Source organism: Aotus nancymaae, unplaced genomic scaffold (assembly GCF_030222135.1).
Source record: "Aotus nancymaae isolate 86718 unplaced genomic scaffold, 86718_ANA_hifiasm-v0.15.2.pri h1tg000072l, whole genome shotgun sequence".
NCBI lineage: Eukaryota > Metazoa > Chordata > Mammalia > Primates > Aotidae > Aotus > Aotus nancymaae.
In genome coordinates this window covers 19771306-19792968 of record NW_026988487.1, presented here as the reverse complement: position 1 = coordinate 19792968, position 21663 = coordinate 19771306, and the positions used below count along the sequence as shown (strand labels likewise).

The following is a 21663-nucleotide window of genomic DNA, read 5'->3' as shown; positions in this document are numbered from 1 at the left end:
GCCTGTAGTTCCAGCTACTCGGGAAGCTGAGGCAGGAGAATCGCTTGAACCTAGGAGGCAGAGGTTGCAGTGAGCTGGGATCATGCCACTGCACTCCAGCCTGGCAACAGAGTGAGACTCCATCTCAAAAACAAAACAAAACAAAAAATCTCTTTCCTTTCAGTTGCATGGTGTAGACTACTTCCGCCTTTTTTCCTTTTTCCTCCTGCCTTTACTAGTTGGTTTTTATTAATCTTTTAGAGAGGTGAACTCTGGTTTCTTTTATAAGACTGCAGAAGAGAAAGAGAAATTGATAAAAGCTGAAAGAAAATTTATTGAAGATAGAGTACAAAAAATAATAGACCTGAAGGACAAAGTCTGTGCTCAGTCCAATAAAGGATTTGTTGTCATTAATCAAAAGGTGAGAAAGAAAGTTTAGATTTTAATTATTTGTAAATGTTCTTACGCATTTCTTGAAGTGTGGTCTGTGGACTCCTAGGAATTCCTAAGATTTTTTCAGAGAGTCTGTGAGGTCAAAAACTATTTTCGTAATAATAATTATGCCTTTTACATTGTGTTGACATTTGCAATGATGTTGCAAAAGCAATCTGTAAAACTGCTGGCATCTTAGTACAAATCAAAGAAGTAGCACCAATCTATACTAGCAGTTATTGCATTCCTTATTGCCATACCACTGCTCACTTGCAGTGAAAAAAAAAGGCAGTTAGTTTCATTTAAGAATGTCTTGATCAAGTGCTGAAACTTATTAATTGTATTAAATTCGGATTCTTAAATATGCATCCTTTTATTATTATGTATGACAAAATATGAGGCATGCACAAAACATTTTTTTTTTCAAGATAGAGTCTTGCTCTGTTACCCAAGCTGGAGTGCAGTGGCAGACTTATAGCTCACTACAGCCTTGACCTCCTCAGCTCAAGTGATCTTTCCACCTCAGTCTCCCAAGTAGCCAGGACTACAGCTGTGTGCCACCATGCCTGGCTGATTTTTAAGTTTTTTTTTTGTAGAGGCAGGGTATTGCCATGTTATGCAGGTTGGTGTCAAACTCCTGGCCTCAAGTGATCCTCTTGCCTTGGCCTACCAAAGTGTTGGGATTATGGAACTGGGAACTACAAAGCACTTCTGTTGCTTACCAAGATATGCTGGTTATCTTGAAGGAAAGCACTCGTGTAATTGTTTGAATTGCAAGCTAAACTAGCTACTTTTTCATAGAATGACACTTTTACCTGAAAGAATGACTGGCAGACAAACTATGGTTATTTAGATATGGGTATTCGGTAGATTTTTCTAAAAAACAAATGAAGAAATCCTATCACCTAAAACAACTGACAGTATTTGTTGTTAATAACATTTGAACTTTTAAATAAAAATTAGAATTTCAGAAAACTTGTATCTGCCATGTGAGCTTGACAGCTTTCCAGTACTTAAAAGACCTTCCTGATAATAGTAGTGATATTAACAAATGTGACTTTTTGTTCACTGAGGCAAAGTTTCCACATATATAACGTGTCGACATGTGGAAACTTTGCGTAACTCAGTGAACTAATACTACCTACATGACTAAAAATGCGTGATTTTTATAAAATCGTACATGGATAAATAATCCATTCAGTGTTCTAGTTTCACCAATGTGTTTTAATGTTAGATAGTATTAAAAGCTCATTGCTGTGGTTTCATAGTGAAACTAACCTTTGAGAAACTATTACTTGTTGAGTTTTGGTATAGTATCAAAGAAGAATTTCCAGAGTTGTCTGAAAGGTTATTAAAATATTACTCCTTTTACAATATTTATCTGTGTGGGGCCAGATTTCCTTCATAAACTTAAACCAAAATAACATATCATTTCAATTTGAATACTGAAGCAGATATGAAAATCCACTTGTTTTCTATGAAGATAGACATTGAAGAGATTTGCAAAAGTGTAAAATAATGCCACCATTAGCTCACTATATATATTTTTGCTTTCAAAAGTATAGTAAATTTTAATGTAAAACATTGTATATATTAACATAAAATGGGCTTATTATTTAAATGAATTAATAAATATTTAAAAAATTTATCAGTTTTTATAACATGATAAATATAGATAGAGCTTACATAAACAAAAATTCTTTGGGTACTTAATAATTTTTAAGAAAATAAAGTGATGCTGAGACCAAAAGGTTTGAGAAATACTGGTTTAAAACATGTTTATAATTTTTATGTTAACTTGATTATAGGGAATCGATCCATTTTCCTTAGATACTCTTGCAAAACATGGAATAGTAGCTCTTCGCAGAGCAAAAAGAAGAAATATGGAAAGGTAAGCTTGCAGATAATTATATATCGCAAGTTTTTAACAGAGTAAATGGAAATTATCCCATGTGTTTTCCTTTTAGCTTATGTGTAAATGTTGTTGAACAAAAGAGTAGCATAAAAAATCCAAATTTTGTTCTTAGTTTCAGTAAATAATTGAACTGTCAAAAAGCAAGGCTGTTAACTTACTGCAGAACTTTGTTGAAGTATAAGGGAAGTTTTTATCTTTTTAAAACAGATTTTAAAAACAAAATAACACAAGATAATACAGCATGATCTCACTTTTATATGTAGAATCTAAAAAAGTTGAACTCATAGAAGTAGATAGTAGAATGGTGGTTACCAGGGGCTGGGGTAGTGGGAGGGGAGGGGCATTGAGAACATAGGTCGAAGGATACAAAATTTCAGTTAGGAGGAATAAATTCAAGAGATCTATTGTTCAACATGGCAACTATAGTTAATAACAATATATTGTTATTTTAAAAAATGTTTTGCAAACCCACCCAAGAATACACAATATATTGTATTCTTAGCTTGATTTAGCCATTCCACAGTACATACATATTTAAAAATATCATGTAGTACTCAATAAATATAGACAATTTTATTAGTCAATTAAAAAAAAAAAACCCAAACAGTACAATACAGTAACAATACAGTCTTCTGCATATCTTTTCTCCTCTAAGAAATTATTATTTATGTTTTCCATAATCAACTATGGTGACATATATGTAATTTCAGACTCTCTCTTGCTTGTGGTGGAATGGCTGTGAATTCTTTTGAAGATCTCACTGTAGATTGCTTGGGACATGCTGGTCTTATGTATGAGTACACATTAGTGAGTATTTCTGTGAATAGTAGTTATAAAGTGAATACTAAGCCTTTCTCTTTTAAAATACTACTTGATCTTTTATTTCATGTTTTGTGTTTTCAGATCTAATTCACAGAACATATTTTACAACTTATTTACCTAAATGTTAAGAGTTCAGATATAAAAACTTAACTCCTTTAAAACATATCTTTAGTTATGCTTGATAAGAAAAATTCAAATGAAGATTGCATTCTAGTATAAATTAAGTGTTGATTTTAGAATGACATTAAATATTAAAGTTATGTATTTTTTTGCCGTCTTTTAGGGTGAAGAAAAGTTCACTTTTATTGAGGAGTGTGTTAATCCTCGCTCTGTCACATTGTTGGTTAAAGGACCAAATAAGCATACTCTTACACAAATCAAGGATGCCATAAGAGATGGACTTCATGCTATCAAAAATGCCCTTGAAGATGGTAAGCCCTTGTGATGGATATGATAGAGTCTTGCTCTGTTGCCCAGGCTGGAATACAGTGATGCGATCTCGGCCCACTGCAACCTCCGCCTCCCAGGTTCAAGTGATTCTCCTGCCTCACACTCCCAAGTAGCTGAGATTACAGGTGTGCACCACCACACCTGGCTAATTTTTAGTAGAGATGGGGTTTCGCCATGTTGGCCAGGCTGGTCTTGAACTCCTGGGTTCAAGCAATCTGCCTTCCTTGGCCTACTGAAGTGCTGAAATTACAGGTGTGAACCACCATGCCTGGCCTTTTAAAATTTTTTAAAAAAATTTTACTTTTAAATTTTAAATCTTAATGTATTTGTTTTGAGACCAGGTTTTGAAACTGGCTAATTTTTGTATTTTTGATAGAGATAAGGTTTCACTGTGTTGCCGAGGTTGGTCCTGAACTCCTGGGCTGAAGCGATCCACTTGCCTTGGCCTCCCAAAGTGCTGGGATTAGAGGCATAAGCCACTGCGCCTGGCTGCAAACCACGTGCGTGCGTGCGCACACACACACACACACACACACACACATATTTTTTTTTTTTTTTGAGACAGGGTCTTGCTCTGTTACCCAGGCTGGAGTACAGTGGCGTGATCATGCAGCCTCAAACTCCTGTGCCCAAGTGATCCACCTGCCTTAGCTGGACAATAGGTGCATACCACCACACCTGGCTAATTTTTTGACAGAGTTTCACTCTTGTTCTCAAGCTGGAGTGCGATGGTGTGATCTCGGCTCTCTGCAACCTCTGCCTCCCAGGTTCAAGCAATTCTCCTGCCTCAGCCTCCTGAGTAGCTGGGATTACAGGTGTACACCACCACGCCTGGCTTATTTTTGTATTTTTAGTAGAAACAGGGTTTTACCATGTTGGCTAGGCTGATCTCAAACTCCTGACCTCAGGTGATCTGCCCGCCTTGGCCTTCCAAAGTTCTGGGGTTACAGGCGTGAGCCACTGTGCCCGGCCTACACCTGGCTGATTTTTAAATTTTTTTGTAGAGATGAGGTCTCTCTATGTTGCCCAGGCTGGTCTTGAACTCCTGGCCTCAAGCAATCTTCCTACCTCAGCCTCCCAGAGTACTGGGATTTGCAGGCATGAGCCACCACATTCAGCTGATGTTGAGCATCTTTTAATGTGCGTATTTGCCCTCCACATCTTTGATGAATTTTCTGTTTAAATCTTTTGCCTGTTGAAAAATTGGATTGTTGGCCATGCACAGTGTTCTCACCTGTAATTCCAGCACTTTGGGGGGCCAAGGTGGGAGGACTGCTTGAGCCTAGGAGTTTGAAACCAGCCTGGGCAACATAGCAAGACCGTGACTCTACATACATACACACAAATAGCCAGGTGTGGTGGTCTGCACCTATAGTTCCAGCTACTTAGGAGGCTGAGGCAGGAATGTCACTTGAGCCCCAAGAGTTTGAGGTTACTGTGAGCTATGATCATACCACTGTACTCCAGTCTGGGTGACAGCAAGACCGTTTCCAAAAAAAAAAAGGAAAAAAAATTGTGGTGTTAGTTTTCTATTGCTGAATTTGAGAGTTCTTTGTATATATATTGGATACAAGTGCTTTTTCAGATATATGATTGGCAGATTTTTCTCCTCTGTGACTTATTTTATTATTAACAGTGCTTTTCAGAGAAGTTCTTAATTTTGACAAAGTCTAATTTATTATTTTTATTCTCTCATGGATTATGCTTTTAGTGTTGTATCTAAAAAATTTTTACCTAATGTAGGGTTACAAAGATTTTCTTCTAGAAGTGTTATAGTCTTAGGTATTACATTTAGGTCTGTGATTCATTTTAAGTTAATTTTTGTATATGGTGCAAGTAGGATACAAGTTCATTTTTTTCATATAAAGGTATCAGATTGTTGTAGTCTTATTTGTTGAAAAGACTTTACTTCTCACTACTGAATTGCCTTTGCTCCTGTATAAAAAAAATCCATTTTTCATATTTGTGTGGCTCTATTTCTGTGCTCTTTTTTCTGTTCTACTGATGTATTTGTCTATTTTAATGTTAATATCATACTGTCCTGATGGCTGTAGCTTTATAATAAATCTTGAAATCCGTATTGTTAACTCTCATTTTAAAGTTATCATGGCCATTCTAAGTCTTTGGCATTTCCATATGAATTTTAGAATCAGCTTGTCAATTTCTACCAAAAAGACTGCTGCTGGGATTTTGATTGGAACCTTTTTTTTTTTTTTTTGGTTTGTTTTGTTTTGTTTTGTTTTGTTTTTGAGACAGAGTCATACACTGTTGCCCAGGCTGGAGTGCAGTGGCATGATCATGGCTCACTGCAGACTCGACCTACTGGGCTCAAGTGACTCTCCCACCTTAGCTTTCCAAGTAGCTGGAACCACAACTGTGCATAACTATGCCTGGTTAACTTTTTTATTTTCTGTAGAGACAATGTCTCATTATATTGTTGTCCAGGCTGGTCTCAAACTCTTGGACTCAAGTGACTCTCCCACCTTAGATTCCCAAGTTGCTGGAATGACAACCGTGCATCACTATGCCTGGTTAATTTTTTTATTTTCTGTAGAGACAACATCTCATTATGTTGTTACCCAGGCTGGTCTCAAACTCTTGGACTCAAGCAATCTTCCCACTTTGGCCTCCCAAAGTGCTGGGATTACAGGTGTGAGCCACTGCACCTGGCTTGATTGGAATTTTATTGAATCTATAGATCAATTTGGGGATAGTTGATATCTTAATAATGAGCTATCTAACTCATGAATATCATCTTATCTATTTATTTGAGTCTTCTTGAATTTATCTCAGCAATATTTTGTAATTCTTAGTATATGAGCCTCAAACACTTTTCCCCCCATATTTATCTCTCTATATTTCATTTATTTTGTTGCTATTGTATATGTTATTTTTAAAATTTCAATTTCTGATTGTTAGTTGCTAATATATAGAAATATAGTTTATTTTTATACATTGATATTGAATTCTGCAGCCTTGCTAAATCATTTATTAGTTCTATTAGCTTTCTTATAGGCTTCATTGAATTGTCTATATAAGTTATCATGTTGTCTGCTAATAAGACAGTTATATTTTTTTCCTTCCAATATGGATATTTAAAAATTTTCCCCCTTATTTCATGGGCTAGAACCACCAGTATAATGTTGACTAGGAATAATGAGAATGGACATCCTTTCCTCATTCCTGATCTTAGGGGGAAAGCATTCAATCTTTCTCCATTACGTATGATGTTAGCTATAGGTTTTTATCAGGTTGAGGAAGTTCTCTTCTGCACCTAGTTTACTGACAGTTTTTAATCAGGAATAAATGTGATATGTCAGACTGGGGGTGGTGGATCACGCCTGTAATCCCAGCACTTTGGGAGGCCACGGTGGATCACCTGAGGTCAGGAGTTTAAGACCAGCATGGCCAATATGGTGAAATGCCATCTCTTCTAAAGATACAAAAATTAGCTGAGCATGGTGCCGGGTGCCTGTAATCCCAGATACTTGAGGGGCTGAGACAGGAGAATCTCTTGAACCTGGGAGGTGGAGGTTGCAGTGAGTTGAGATTGTACCATTGCACTTCAGACTGGGCAACAAGAGTGAAACTTTTTTTTTTGACACACACACACACACACACACACACACACACACACAGAGAATAAATGCCAAATGCTTTTTCCACATCTATTAAGATGATCATATGATTTTTCTCATTTAGGTTTTTTTTTTTTTTTGGGATGGAGTCTCGCTTTGTCACCCAGGCTAGAGTGCCATGGCAAAATCTTGGCTCACTGCAACCTTTGCCTGTCAGGTTCAAGCAATTCTCCTGCCTCAGCCTCCTGAGTAGGCGGGATTACAGGCACACTACCACACTGGGTAAGTTTTGTATTTTTTTAGTAGAGATGGGATTTCACCCTGTTGGCCTGGCTAGTCTCAAACTTCTGACCTCAGGTGATTTGCTTGCCTTGGCCTCCCAAAGTTCTGTGGTTATAGGCATGAGCCACTATGCCTGGCCCTTATTTAGTTTTTTAATGTAGTAAATTACATTGATTGATTCAACTGTTCAACTAACCTTACACTCTTGGGATAAACCATAGTAGTTATAATGCATCTTACTTTTTAAAAATTTAGTGGATTACACGTTTTTAAATTGTGGTAAATATACATAACACAAAATTTACAGTTTAACAGTTTTTAAGTGTACAGTTCAGTAGTAGTAAGTGCATTCACAGTGTTGTGTAACCATTATCACTACCCATCTCCAGAACTTTTTTTCCTTGCAGAACTGAAACTCTGTACCCATTAAACAATAACTCTCCATTTCCTACCCACCTCCCCAGCCCTGGGTAACCACCATTCTACTTCCTGTATCTATGAGTTTACTCTATGTATCTTGTATAATTGGAATAATACAGTTTTTATCCTTTTGTATCTGGCTTATTTCACTTTGCATAGTATCATCAAAGTTCCTTCATGTTGTAGCATGTGCCAGAATTTCCTTCCTTCTTACAGTTGAATAATATTCTATTATATGTATATACCACAATTTATTTGTCTATTAATAGAAATATGTGTTGCATTTCATTTACCTTTTGGCTATTGTAAATAATGCTACTATGTGTATTATCCTTTTTGTGTATTATTTGACTTAACTGGCAAAAATTTTGTTAAGAATTTTCACATATATATTTGTAAGCGCTATTGGTCTGTGTATATTTTTTCTTATAATACTTTTATCTTTTTTGATGTTAGAATAATGCTGTCCTCATAGAGTGAATTGGAAAGTTTTTCTTCTTGTTCAAATTTCTGAAAGTGTTAAGTTGTTGTGGAGAATTGGTATTGTTTCTTTCTTAAATGTTTAGTAGACTGTCAATAAAGCCATCTGAGCCTGGAGTTTTCTTTGTGAGAAAGCTTTTAATGACAAGTTCAATTTTTTTTAATAGACATAGGCCTATAAAGGTTTTTTTCTTTGAGTGAGCTTCAGTGGTTTGTGTCTTTTGAGAATTTGTCCACTTCATCTAAGTTAGGACCATCAACTACTATCTATGACCTAAATCTGGTTTGCTGGCTGTTTTGGGTAAATAAAGTTTTATTGGAATGTGGCCATATTAATTTGTCTGTGTATTGTCTGTGGCTATTTTTGTGTTACAGTGGCAGAGTTAAATAGTTGCAAAAGAAATGCCATGGCCTGAAAAATATTAACTGGCCTTTTGCAGAAAGTTTACCAACCTCTGATCTACAGTTTCAACTTTGGTCATGGCTCACTGCAGCCTTGACTTCCCAGGCTCAGGCAATCCTCCCACCTCAACCTCCCAGGTAGCTGGGATAACAGGTGTGTGCCACCACACCCAGCTAATTTTTGTATTTTTTGTAGAGATAGGATCCCACTATGTTTCCCAGGGCGGTCTTGAATTTCTGGGCTCAAGTGATCTATCTGCCTTGGCCTCCCAAAGTGCTGGGGTTATGGGAATGAGCCACCATACCCTGCCCTTTTTTAGTTTCTTAAGGTGGAAGCTGGGGTCATTAGTTTGAGAACTGTCTTCATTCCTAATATAGGTGATAGTGGTTTAAATTTCTTTTTAAGTACTGCTTTAAGGATGCTAAAATTTTGATACCTTGTGTTTTCACAAGGAATGGGATCAGGGAAGTTTTCAAAGATTCTAGTAATCTCTTTCTTAAGATGGGTGGTAGGTACATGGATACATTTGTTTATTTGTACATTTATTCTTTATATTTTACATATATAAATATAAATATTCTTTTGAGTGTATTCTGTATTTAACAAGGAACTTCTTAAAAATGTGAATGGGAGGTAATGATATAATCATCTGGTAGGTAAACAACTCTTTGAGCGATTATATTGTGAAGTGAAGCAGAAAAAAGGGGTAATAATTTTAAAAAGATGTGAGATAAAAGGGGAGATTACGTTTGTATTGTTTTGTTTTAAAGATGGGTGATTCTGAAGCAAATTTACTGATTTAAATAACAGTCATAAACTTTATGAAACCATACAAGTAGCAGATATAAAAGTCATATCCTGATGTGAAAATTGATCCAAAACTCTTGCTTTAGAAAATAGTACCACCTAAATTTTTTCTTAGATAGCAGTTTGAGTTCTGCTCCAATACAAAAAACACATACTTCATTGAGTTCCAAGAATTCCCTATCAAAAACTATGGTCAAATTATCTTGGCCTAAAACATTTTCATGTCAGATACTGTAATCAGTTACATGTCAATATAAATTAAAAATAATGACCTCTTAAAAGTAGTCATAAGGCTGAGTGCGGTGGCTCAATACCTGTAATCCCAGCACTTTGGGAGGTGGAGGTGGGTGGATCACTTGAAGTCAGGAGTTCAAGACCAGCCTGGCCAACATGGTGAAACCCCCTCTCTATTAAAAATATAAAAATTAGCTGGGTGTGGTGGTGCATACCTGTAATCTCAGCTACTTAGAAGGCTGAGGTAGGAGGATCACTTGAACCTGGGAGGCAGAGGTTGGAGTGAGCTGAGATCATGCCACTACACTCCAGCCGGGATGACAGAGTAATATTCCATCTCAGAAAAAAAAAAAGTAGTTATAAAAGAGTAAGATTAAGGTAAAAAGAAATTATTCTAATTTACCAGAGGATAAGCTGTTTGCAGCCAGTTATCTGTACTATGCCTATTTATTTAATGACATATAACCTCAGGATGTTTCATAAGACAACTAATTATTGAGCTGTGCAATTTATTTGATTTCTGTAGACAGTAAAACATAGTTGAATAGTTAATTGCTTTTTTTCTCTATCTCTTTTTTTGGTCTTTATGGCATGTTTTGCCAATCATCTTTTTTCTCTCTGATAGGTTGTGTGGTTCCTGGGGCTGGTGCAGTTGAAGTGGCAATGGCTGAAGCTCTTATTATGTACAAGAACGGAGTAACAGGAAGAGCTCGTCTTGGAGTCCAAGCTTTTGCTGATGCTTTACTCATTATTCCCAAGGTATAGCTACCCTTTCCGCCAAATAACAACTGGTTAGACACAAAGGTGTTTAATTACAAATTGCCCATATTATCTGATAGTTAATGGAGTAGACATACAGGCATTTATATGCATTTTCTTATACAGTTTTCTCTTAGATATTTTACAACTAAAGCAGGGAAACTTTTGGGATAACAGCCCAGAATCCTTGCACTGTCTCATGAAATAGCCAACTTACCCCCTTGTTTGCTTCTCTGAGTTCCAAAAATTACAGCGGCTCCAAAAATTTCCTTCAGAAATGACTCGTGATTAACTAATCATAATGAAAAAGTTTAGAACTTAAAATTTAGTTAGATTTTACGATACATCTTTGCTTCGTTAGTGGTATCCAAATGCAATCAATTTGTAAAGAGTGAGGACTTGAGGCTGTTTAGCATTCCTGGATATAACCTTGCGTTTGTCATCACCATTATAATTCCTAGAAAAAGAGAAAACAGAATTTTTCCATGTGGCAACCTAAGGACAGAAAACAACCATTCCTTTATCTTTGCCTTAATTGGTTTTGAACCACCTTAGAAATAACCTAAAACTACTTTAAAGATGCTATTACCATGAATTAAAACATTATTAATAATACTAGCAAAATCTCTTTGCTAATTTCTATTAAAATTATTCATAATTTTTGAAATCTTTGTGAATTAGATTTCTATTTTTTCTTTCCCTAGAGCAGCAAAGTCAATATGATCCTGTTGTTGACAGAAATTGGTAATCCCAGAATACATTGGTGGTACCTTTTTCCTCATCAGCTGGTGATTTGAGACCACTTGGAAATGAGCCTGGTTTGGAGTGTGGGTATCTCCAACCCTGTTACCATGGGTCATGACTTTCCTCATGAAGAGGAGGGGCACAAAGGTGCTGCAAATTTTCTGGTTTCCCTAGCAAGTGCCTAGGAAGAATTGGAGGGTATGTGTCTAGCGGCACTAGAGGAAACAAGAACATCACTGTACTTCCTTCCACACCAAAAAAACCAAAAAACAAACAAACAAAAAAAACCTTTTGCAAGGAGGGAAATGAATGTAGTAGGCTGGAAATGGGGAACTCTGATGTCCTCAGAATTTAGTATGATGTGCAAAGGGGAAATGTTTAAATAAATATAAAAACTGCTAGATAGATGAAATAATAATTTGATTTAGATTAAAAGTGGAAAAAGGAGATGATTGCCATGTTATAGATGTGCTTTTACAAGACTAAAGAGTATTCTTATATTTGATATATGTGAAGGTATTATGCATCTATATATATTTTTTTATTCCTAAAGGTTCTTGCTCAGAATGCTGGTTATGACTCACAGGAAACACTAGTAAAAGTTCAGGCTGAGCATTTTGAATCAAAACAACTTGTTGGCATAGATTTGAATACAGGTAAGAAAGTGAAGGAAAATTAGCTGCTTAATAAAGAGATTATTCTTCAGTTATCCAGATCTTCTAGTAAAGGAGTGGAGGTTTGGGTAACTTCAATATTTAAATTTTAGGTGCCTTTATTTTTGAGCTTCTTAAAAAATATTCATTCATTTAAGAAATAGTTATTAAGTGCTTGTTTTCCTCTTGGGCTTCACATAGAACAAAACAGACAAAATTATCTGCCCCAGTGAGCTTATGTTGTAGTGGGAGAAGGTAGGCAGTAAATAATAACTTTAATAAATAAACTCCTGCAGCATTTTAGAAAGTAATGAATTATATGAAAAAGAGTGGTATAATAATGATCATGAATGCTAGTGCAGGAGGGTGGAGAAAGAATGGCACATTAAAGAGGTTGGTCAGGATACGCATCATCAAGAAGATGTCTGTTGAAAAAAGTGGAAGGAAGTGAGGAAATTAGCCATGTGGGCAACTGGGGTTAAGTGTTCTAGGAAAAGGGAACAGCCAGTGGAAAAGCCAGTGTCTGATGTTTTTGAGGAAGGAGGAAGGAGGTGTGAGAGGTGACAGAAGGTCACATCATGCAGAGGCATTTGGGCCAGTCTCAGGACTTTGACTTTTCCTTTAGAGGAGCAGGGAGCAATTTTGAGTAGAGGTGTGACATGGCCTAATTAATTAATTTATGAGACAGTCTGGTTCTGTCGCCCAGGCTGGAGTTCAGTGGCATGATCTCAGCTCACTGTAACCTCTGCCTCCCAGGTCCAAGCATTTCTCCGGCTTCAGCCTCCTGAGTAGCTGGGATTAACAGGGGCCAGCTGCCATGCCTGGCTAATTTTTGTATTTTTAGTAGAGACAGGGTTTCACCACGTTGGCCAGGCACATGACCTAATTATGTTTAAGAGGATCACTCTGGCCACTTTCCACTCTGTAGAGAAGTCAGCTGAATAAGCAGAAGGTTGGAGTTGTAATCAATTGTGGTGGAAAAGATTGGCTGGAGCAGGTTGTGGGTGAGAGGACATCAGCATTCAGTTTTGGCAGAGTCAAGGTTGAAACATCTGCAATCTTTTAATTAAAGAAGTTGGGCCAGGCGCGGTGGCTCAAGCTTGTAATCCCAGCACTTTGGGAGGCTGAGGTGGGTGGATCACCTGAGGTCAGGAGTTCAAGAGCGGCCTGGCCAACATAGTGAAACCTCATCTCTACTAAAAATACAAAAAATAGCTGGGCGTAGTGGCTTGCACATGTAATCCCAGCTACTCAGGAGGCTGAGGCAGGAGAATCACTTGAACCCGGGAGGCGGAGGTTATGGTGAGATGAAGTCTTGCCATGGCACTTCAGCCTGGGCAACAAGAATGAAACTCTGTCTCAAAAAAAAAAAAAAAGTTGGATATATGGGTCTGGAGTTCAAGGAAGAGGTCTGGGTTGGAGATTAAAACTTGAGAGTCAGACTGGGCACAGTGGCTCACGCCTGTAATCCCAGCACTTTGGGAGGCCAAGTCAGGTGGATCACCTGAGGTCAGGAGTTCGAGACCAGCCTGGCCAACATGGAGAAATCCTGTCTCTACTAAAATACAAAAATTAGCCTGGTGTGGTGGTGGGCACCTGTAATCCCACCTACTCGGGAGGCTGAGGCAGGAGAATTGCTTGAACCTGGGAGGTGGAGGTTGCCGTGAGCTGAGGTCTCACCATGCACTCCAGCCTGGGCAACAAGAATTAAACTCTGTTGTTTTTTTTTTTTTTAAAAAGGGTGACATTTCTATTTATAATAGCCTTGTCTCATAAAATATCACACCAACATCATTAAAGAACAAAGTACCCTACATAGCTAAAGATTGCTGGGGGAAAAAGTTAAGAGTGGGTTAGGTAGGCTTTACTCACTCTCTAATCTTTTTCTTTAGCACAGTGATTGCCACCAACATTCTCCTGGTTGATGAAATTATGCGAGCTGGGATGTCTTCTCTCAAAAGGTGATTGAATTCAAAATCAACTCTTCGAGAAGATGAAATTTAGTACCCTTTATATCTGACTACTTTTGTGTAGCCTGAGCCATTCTGAATTTCTACACATTAAATGCAGTTTATATGTTTCGGGTCTTAACAGTCTCAAAAATATTTCATCAAGGTATAAAGAACATAAGAAATACATTTACCTAAAGGAATAATAATTGAAATATTTCCCCAAGAGTCCTAACTCCCCACATATATGTTATATGCTATTGCAGTTTTTATAACATTCTGGCAAGTTTTAATTAAGAACATAGAGTTTTAGTGCACCCAAGTAAATTTCTAATTTATCAGAGGCTATAAATGTAGTAGGACAAAAATCTTTCATTTTCTCTCAAAATTCTTTCAGTGATTTCTTGCTGCCACTCTTTCCTCTTAAAAATATGGAATATAGCTTTGGATTGCATTGTTTATAGTATCTGACTCAATTTACTTTGTATATCATCTATTATATTTACCTGACTTTTTCGTATATATGATCAACAATTTATGTAGCTCTCTGACTAGATGGTAAGATGGAACAGGTCTCATCTGGAAAGATGAGATTTGTTGAAACCAACAGTGGGAAATAATTGTTTTTGGCTTAGAATGCAACTGTTCAGTATAGATATTATAACAATATCTTTCTTGTTTGAAACTCTAGAATTAATCTATTATGCTTTTTATTGTTATCAGAGTTCTTGTGGTTTTCCTTCCATGGATGCTGGTTGATAAGAGACTAAAATATAGCAGGTGCATTAATGGAACTTGGGCCTGTTTGTGCATATAGGAGAAGATTCCTTTAACCATTTAATACCTTAGTTGAGAACCTGTGATTTTATGATCTTTTTTTCACTTAATGTGCTGTCAACATCTTTCTAAGTCAGTATTCAGACTTCTTTTTTTTGTTTTTTGAGATAGAGTCTCACTCTGTCACCCAGGCTGGAGTACAGTGGCATGATCTCGGCTCACTGCAACCTTTACTTCCCAGGTTCCAGTGACTCTCCTGCCTTAGCCTCCTAAGTAGCTGAGATTACAGGTGTGCACCACCATGCCTGGCTAATTTTTGTATTTTTAGCAGAGACAGGGTTTCGCCATGTTGACCAGGCCAGTCTTGAACTCCTGACCTTCAGTGATCCGCCTGCCTCGGCCTCCCAAAGTGCTTGGATTACAGGCACAAGCCACCATACCTGGCCCAGTATTTAGACTTCTGAACCATCATTTATTTATGGTTACATGGCATTGCATTGTATGGTTATACCACAATTTATTTTACTAATTCTGTTTCCAATTTTTGTTGCTCTTATAAACAAAGATCTCCTTTTCAAGCCTGTCTTTTTTCTATAGGATAGTCCTTTTATAATGGGCATACCATGCATATGGCCATATCTTTTCTGTGTAACATGTTTACATTTTGAAATATTTAAAATATACCAAAAAGACAGAAAGTAGTATAGTAAACACATTTGTAGCCTTCACCTAGCTTTAACAAATAGTAACATTTTGCCGTATTTTCTTCAGATTTTCTTTTCTTTTTTTTCGAGGCAGCCTCCCTCTGTCACCCAGGCTGGAGTGTAGTGGCATGATCTCAGCTCACCGCAATCTCCATCTCTGAGGTTCAAGTGGTTCTCCTACCTCAGCCTCCTGAGTAGCTGGGATTACAGGTGCCTGCTACCATGCCTGGCTAATTTTGTATTTTTGTCAGAGACCAGGTTTTGCCATATTGGCCAGGCTGGTCTCAAACTCCTGACCTCAAGTGATCTGCCTGCCTCGGCCTCCCAAAGTTCTGTTATTACAGACATGAGCCACTGCACCTAGCCAGATTTTCTTTAAAGAAATACCAAAGTACAAAATGTTAAGCTGCCACTTCCCCTACCCACTTCCCTACCTACTCCCCTACCCACTTCTTTTCCCACCCTTCCTTCCTAGAGATGATCATTAATTCCTATGCACTTTTTTTTCACTCTTTATTCTTTTCTTTTTTTCTTTTTTTGTTTTTGACACAGAATTTTGGTTTTGTTGACCAGTCTGGAGTGCAGTGGTGCGATCTCAGCTCACTGCAACCTCTGTCTCCCGGGTTCAAGTGATTCTCCTGCCTCAGCCTCCTGAGTAGCTGGGATTACAGGCACCCACTATGGCGCTTGGCTAATCTTTTGTATTTTTAGTAGAGATGGGGTTTCACCGTGTTGGCCAGACTGGTCTTGAACTCCTGACTTCAGGTGATCCACCTGCCTTGGCCTCCCAAAGTGCTGGGATTACAGGTGTGAATTACTGCACCCGGCCACTCTTTATTCTTTTGCATATCTGTGACAACATAAAAAATTCATTTGGGGTATTTATTTATTTAATTTATTTAGAGACAGGGTGTCACTGTGTCACCCAGGTTGGAGTGCAGTGGCACAATCATAGCTCACTGCAGCCTCAAACTCCTGGGCTCAAGCAATCCTCTCACCTCAGCCTCCTGGGTAGCTAGGACTATAGGCATACAACACCACACCTAGCTCTTAGGTGTGAATTTTTCTTTTTCTTTTTTTTGTAGAGATGGGGTCTTACTATGTTGCCCAGGCTGTTCTTGAATTCCTGGCCCCAAGCAGTCCCCTGGCCTTGGCCTCTCAAAGTGCTGGAATTACAGGTATGAACACCCAGCCTTTTCTTGGGATTTTAAAATGTATGAATTGTTTCACTCTGTGAATATACTTTTGTGCTTTTATTTCCCACTTAATGGTTTTGAGACTTATTCATTCATTCATTTTAGCAATTTTGGAGTATTACAGTGTATTTCTTTAAAAAAAATGCAAAATTTTATTTAAAAAACCACAAATATACAGCCTTTTTGTTTTTACTTCAGTTATGTGGTATATTGCATTTTCCAATTAGTTTATAAAGCTTTAATGCTCAAGGATGCCTCTGCTTTCAGTTGTACATGAGCCTGAAGCATCCTAGGTTTTGGCAAGCAGACAGGAGATGCAACAAAAACCAAAATAGGAACATTAATGCAGGGCACATCTGTAAACATGTTATACACTTGAAAATTACAGTATCAGTCAAAGTAATATAGTTTTTCAGGTGAAATGAAACTATCTGCAACTGGCTTACCACAAGTTTCTGAATCTGGACTGATATAATAAATTATATATATATTGTATATACATATATATTTAAAAAGTTTTGTTTACATCAAGTGGGAAGGGCTTATTTACATCAAGTGGGAATCCATGCTTCTACTTGTAAAATCTAAGCAGGGGATATTCCAGTATATTTCATGTATGTATGTATGTATGTATGTAGAGAAAGGGCCTCACTGTGTTGCCCAGGCTGGTCTTGAACACCTGGCCTCAAGTGATCCTCCTGCCTTAGCCTCCCCAAGTGTTGGAATTACAGGCATGGGCCACCCCACCTGGCCTCCAGTGTGTTTCTGTACTAAAATGTCATGTTCCAGTAAGTTAAAGAAAAACCTTCAACATCAAAACTTTCAGAATATGTATCAATGGCTTAGAAGAAAATACCAGAGATGATAGTAGAGACTTTTTCATGAAATGTTGCATTACCACTTCTTGATGGTGAGCATGAGTGTCAGAGACTCTAAGTTGAAAAATGATTTAGAAGAGTTGGACTCTGAATATGAAGTCTTAAGAGTATCTTACCTTATTTATTTTGCCTATGTTATTAATGCGGAGGAATGATATATGATAAAAAATTGTATAAATATATTTAAAAAGCTCTTATGGTAAATATAAAAAATGTATGAGTGATAAGAAAGTATTATGTCATGGTTGAAGTGATAGCATTTTTCTTTTAGTCTATGAAGTAATGGTGCATCTTATAATGAGTGACATTTTTAGATTCAATGAAATATGATACTATTTATGCACTGGTGGACTCAATGCTAATATTTATTTAGGGTTTTACATGTATTCATAAGCACTGTTGGCCTATAGTTTTACTTGTTCTACTTTCCTTGTCTAACTTTTGAATCAGTGACATATTAGCCTCATAAAATGAGTTGAGGAATTATTACTGTATGTTTTCTGTGGAAGTTTGAGTCAGTAAGATAGAGGATTATCTATTTCTTGACAGTTTTGTCTGAGCCTAGTAGTTTTTTAAATGGAAGTAATAGATTTTTGGCTACTGATTGAATTTTCTTCATTATTTTAAGTCTCATTTTTTTTTTTTTTTTTGAGACGGAGTCTCGTACTGTCATCCAGGCTGTAGTGCAGTGGCGTGAGCTCAGCTCACTGCAATCTCCACCTCCTGGGTTCAAGCAATTCTCCTGCCTCAGACTCCTGAGTAGCTGTAACTACAGGTATGTGCCACCATGCCCAGCTAATTTTTTTGTAGTTTTAGTAGAGATGGGATTTCACCATGTTGGCCAGGATGGTCTCAATCTCCTGACCTTGTGATCCACCTGCCTCCCAAAGTGCTGGGATTACAGGCGTGACCCACTGTGCCTGGCAGTTCTCATGTTTTTGATTTCCTTTTGAGGCTGTTTTGATAATTTATATTTTTATAGAAATGCTTTATAAAATGATGCTTTTTCCCTTAAAGTCTTGTCTTGTTTTATATTTGTCTAGCAATGCCAGCTCTATTTTAGTGCAGGGGATGGGGAAAGGATACTATTTTTCTAGTGTCTTTTCTCATCTTTTTATGAAATTTCTTTGTTTTTAGGTATTGTGTGTCTCTAAAAACACATTATTGCTAGATTTTATTAATTTAATAACTCACTGCAACCTCAATCTCCTGGGCTCAAGGGATTCTCCTGCCTTAGCCTCCCAAGTAGTTGAGACTACAGGTGTGCACCACCATACCCGGCTCATTTACTTTTGTTTTTACTGGGGACAGGGTCTCACTGTGTTGCCCAGGCTGGTCTGGAACTTCTGAGCTGGACCGAGCCTCCTGCCTTGGCCTCCCAAAGTGCTGGGATTACAGGAGTAAACGACTGAGTCCAGCCAGTTTTATTACTTTAAAAAATTTACTTGGATAGTAACTGGTGAGTTTAGTTTATTTTTGATGATTGTTGATAGATTTATTTCTACCATATAATTTTGATACTTTTTGTTTATGCTTTTTTTTAAAAAATGCTTTCTCATTTTACTACATTCGATTAGATTGATTCAATTTTGTCTACTCCCATTTTTTCTCTCTGATGGTTTGGAAATGATATATTCTATTTTTATTACTGTAGGGTTAATTTAAAAATTTTAATTGCATACTTAACACAGTAACTCTGCTCCTCTCTAATAATACAAAGGCCTTAAAACATTTTAAATATAGTAATTCCTCCTATGTTTAAATGTGTTCTCATTCAATATTTTAGTTTCATCTTAATTTTAAATCTCTTAAATTAGTTATAGTAATAATCACTATTATTTTATAAAGTCAGTTTCTGTTTAGATTTTCCATATGTTTATTCATTTCTTTGTTCACCACTCTTTCTTGCAGCTGTCTTCCTTCTGGGTTCACTTTCTTTCTTACTGTTATGTATTTCTTTATCCTTCTAGTGTATATCTGGTAGTAATACTCTAGTTTTGTTTCCCTCAAAAAGTCTTTATTGCTTCATACTATTAAGTGATAGTTTACTAAGTTACCCATTGTTTTCTATCACACTTTGAAAATATTATCTCATTGTTTTCTGCTATTGTACAGGCTTTATTATTATGACACATTTCCAAATTCCCTTCCATAGGGTTTATACCAATTTGCACTCTCAATGGCAAGTTATAAACATGGGACCATTTTTACCTTTTTTTAAAAAAACCCTCAAGTGGTATAATTTCATGATCCACACCTGAGCATGGTGTAGGCCTAGAGCTTCAGTTTCTCATAGGCATCCTGAGCAGAGCAAGTTTTCCCATTACTTCACTTGGCAGGTGGGTGGAGTGCATCCAGCCTCTGTATTGGCCTCCATGAATGTGCCTTTTTAAGGCTCTCATTTCATTTAGGGGCCTTAGCTTCAACTGCTTCCTTCAAGTGTGGCCCTGTTTCTGTGTGGGTGTTAAAAGCCTGACATTTAGACTACATTTTACATCTAGTTTCTTATTTTCTCTGGTTTCTATAGTTCACCTTCAGTTTGTCACTCTGTTTTGGCTTCCTTTTGAAGAAAACTTCCCTTTCTCTTTTTTAGGCATAGCCATATAGTTTTTGTTTTTGTTTTGTTTGTTCTTTATTTACTTTAATGGTAAAATATACATAACATGAAATTTACCCTTTTAACTCCTTTTAAGTGTATAGTTCAGTGGCATTAGGTACATGTGCATTGTTGTGCAACCGTCACCACCACCTATCTCTAGTATGTCTTTTCCTTGCAAACCTGAAACTCTATACCCATTAAACAATAACTCCGCATTTCCCCCTCCCCCAGCCCTTGTTAACCACATTCTTCTTTCTGTCTCTATAAATTTGACTACTCGATGTACCTTATATGAATGGGATCATACAGTCTTTTGATGACGGGCTTATTTCACTTAGCGTAATGTTGTCTAGGTTCATTCATATTGTAGTGTGTGTCAGAATTTCTTTCTAAGGCTGAATAATATTCCATTATATGTACCTACCACATTTTATTTATTTATTCATCCATTGATGGGCACTTGGGTTATTTCTACCTTTTGACTATTATGAATAATGCTGCTATGAACGTGAGTGTGCAAATACCTGTTTGTCCCTACTTCAGTTCTTTTGAATATAAACCAAAAAGTAGAATTGCTGTATCACATGGTAATTCTATTTTTAATTTCTTGAGGAATTTCTTTACATTTTTATACTCTCCAGCAGTACACAAGGGTACTAATTTATATCTTCACTGATATTTGTTATTTTTTGATAACAGCCATCCTAATGGGTATGAAGTGGTATCTCATTGCAAGCCATATATTTCCTCTAGCATTTTTATGTTTGTAAATTAGGGGTGAGGTAGAGGGTGGTTCACATTAGCTAAGACTGCTATGTGCTAGGACTGCTGGACCTATCTATTTTTAATGCATGTGTTAGTCCGTTTTCATGCTGCTGATAAAGACATACCCAAGACTGGGAAGAAAAAGAGGTTTAATTTGATTTACAGTTCCGCATGGCTGGGGAGGCCTCAAAATCATGGCAGGATGTGAAAGGTACTTCTTACATGGCGGTGGTAAGAGAAAAATGAGGAAGAAGGAAAAGTGGAAACCCCTGATAAACCCATCAGATCTTGTGAGACTTATTCACTATCACAAGAATAGTATGGGAAAGACCAGCCCCCATGATTCAATTATCTCCCACTGGGGCCTTTGCACAAAACCTGGGAATTCTGGGAAATAGAATTCAAGTTGAGATTTTGGTGGGGGCACAGCCAGACCATATCATTCTGCCCCTGGCCCCTCCCAAATCTCATGTCCTCACATTTTAAAACTAATCATGCCTTCCCAACAGTCCCCCGAAGTATTAACTCATTTCAACATTAATTGAAAACTCCACAGTCCGAAGTTGCATCTGAGACAAGGCAAGTCCCTTCCACCTATGAGCCTATAAAATCAAAAGCAAGCTAGTACTTCCTAGATATAATGGGGATACAGATATTGAGCAAATACAGCCATTTCAAATGGGAGAAATTGGCCAAAACAAAGGGGTTACAGGGCCCATACAAGTCTGAAATCCAGTGGGGCAGTCAAATTTTAAAGCTCCAAAATGATCTCCTTTGACTTCAGGTCTCATATCCAGGTTACGCTGGTGCAAGAGGTGGGTTCCCATTGTCTTGGGC

At 37.3% G+C, this 21663-nt stretch overlaps 1 protein-coding gene across 1 annotated transcript in view; it reads left to right on the top strand.

Moving 5' to 3' along the window:
• Positions 1-13955, top strand: part of CCT6B (chaperonin containing TCP1 subunit 6B) — a 34156-nt gene extending 20201 nt beyond the window's left edge. The window contains 8 exon segments of the mRNA XM_012449425.2: positions 241-400; positions 2220-2302; positions 3037-3133; positions 3432-3579; positions 10428-10561; positions 11859-11961; positions 13856-13908; positions 13911-13955. Of these exon segments, the coding sequence (XP_012304848.2) occupies positions 241-400; positions 2220-2302; positions 3037-3133; positions 3432-3579; positions 10428-10561; positions 11859-11961; positions 13856-13908; positions 13911-13955 (823 nt within the window).
• The last annotated feature ends 7708 nt before the right edge of the window (positions 13956-21663 follow it).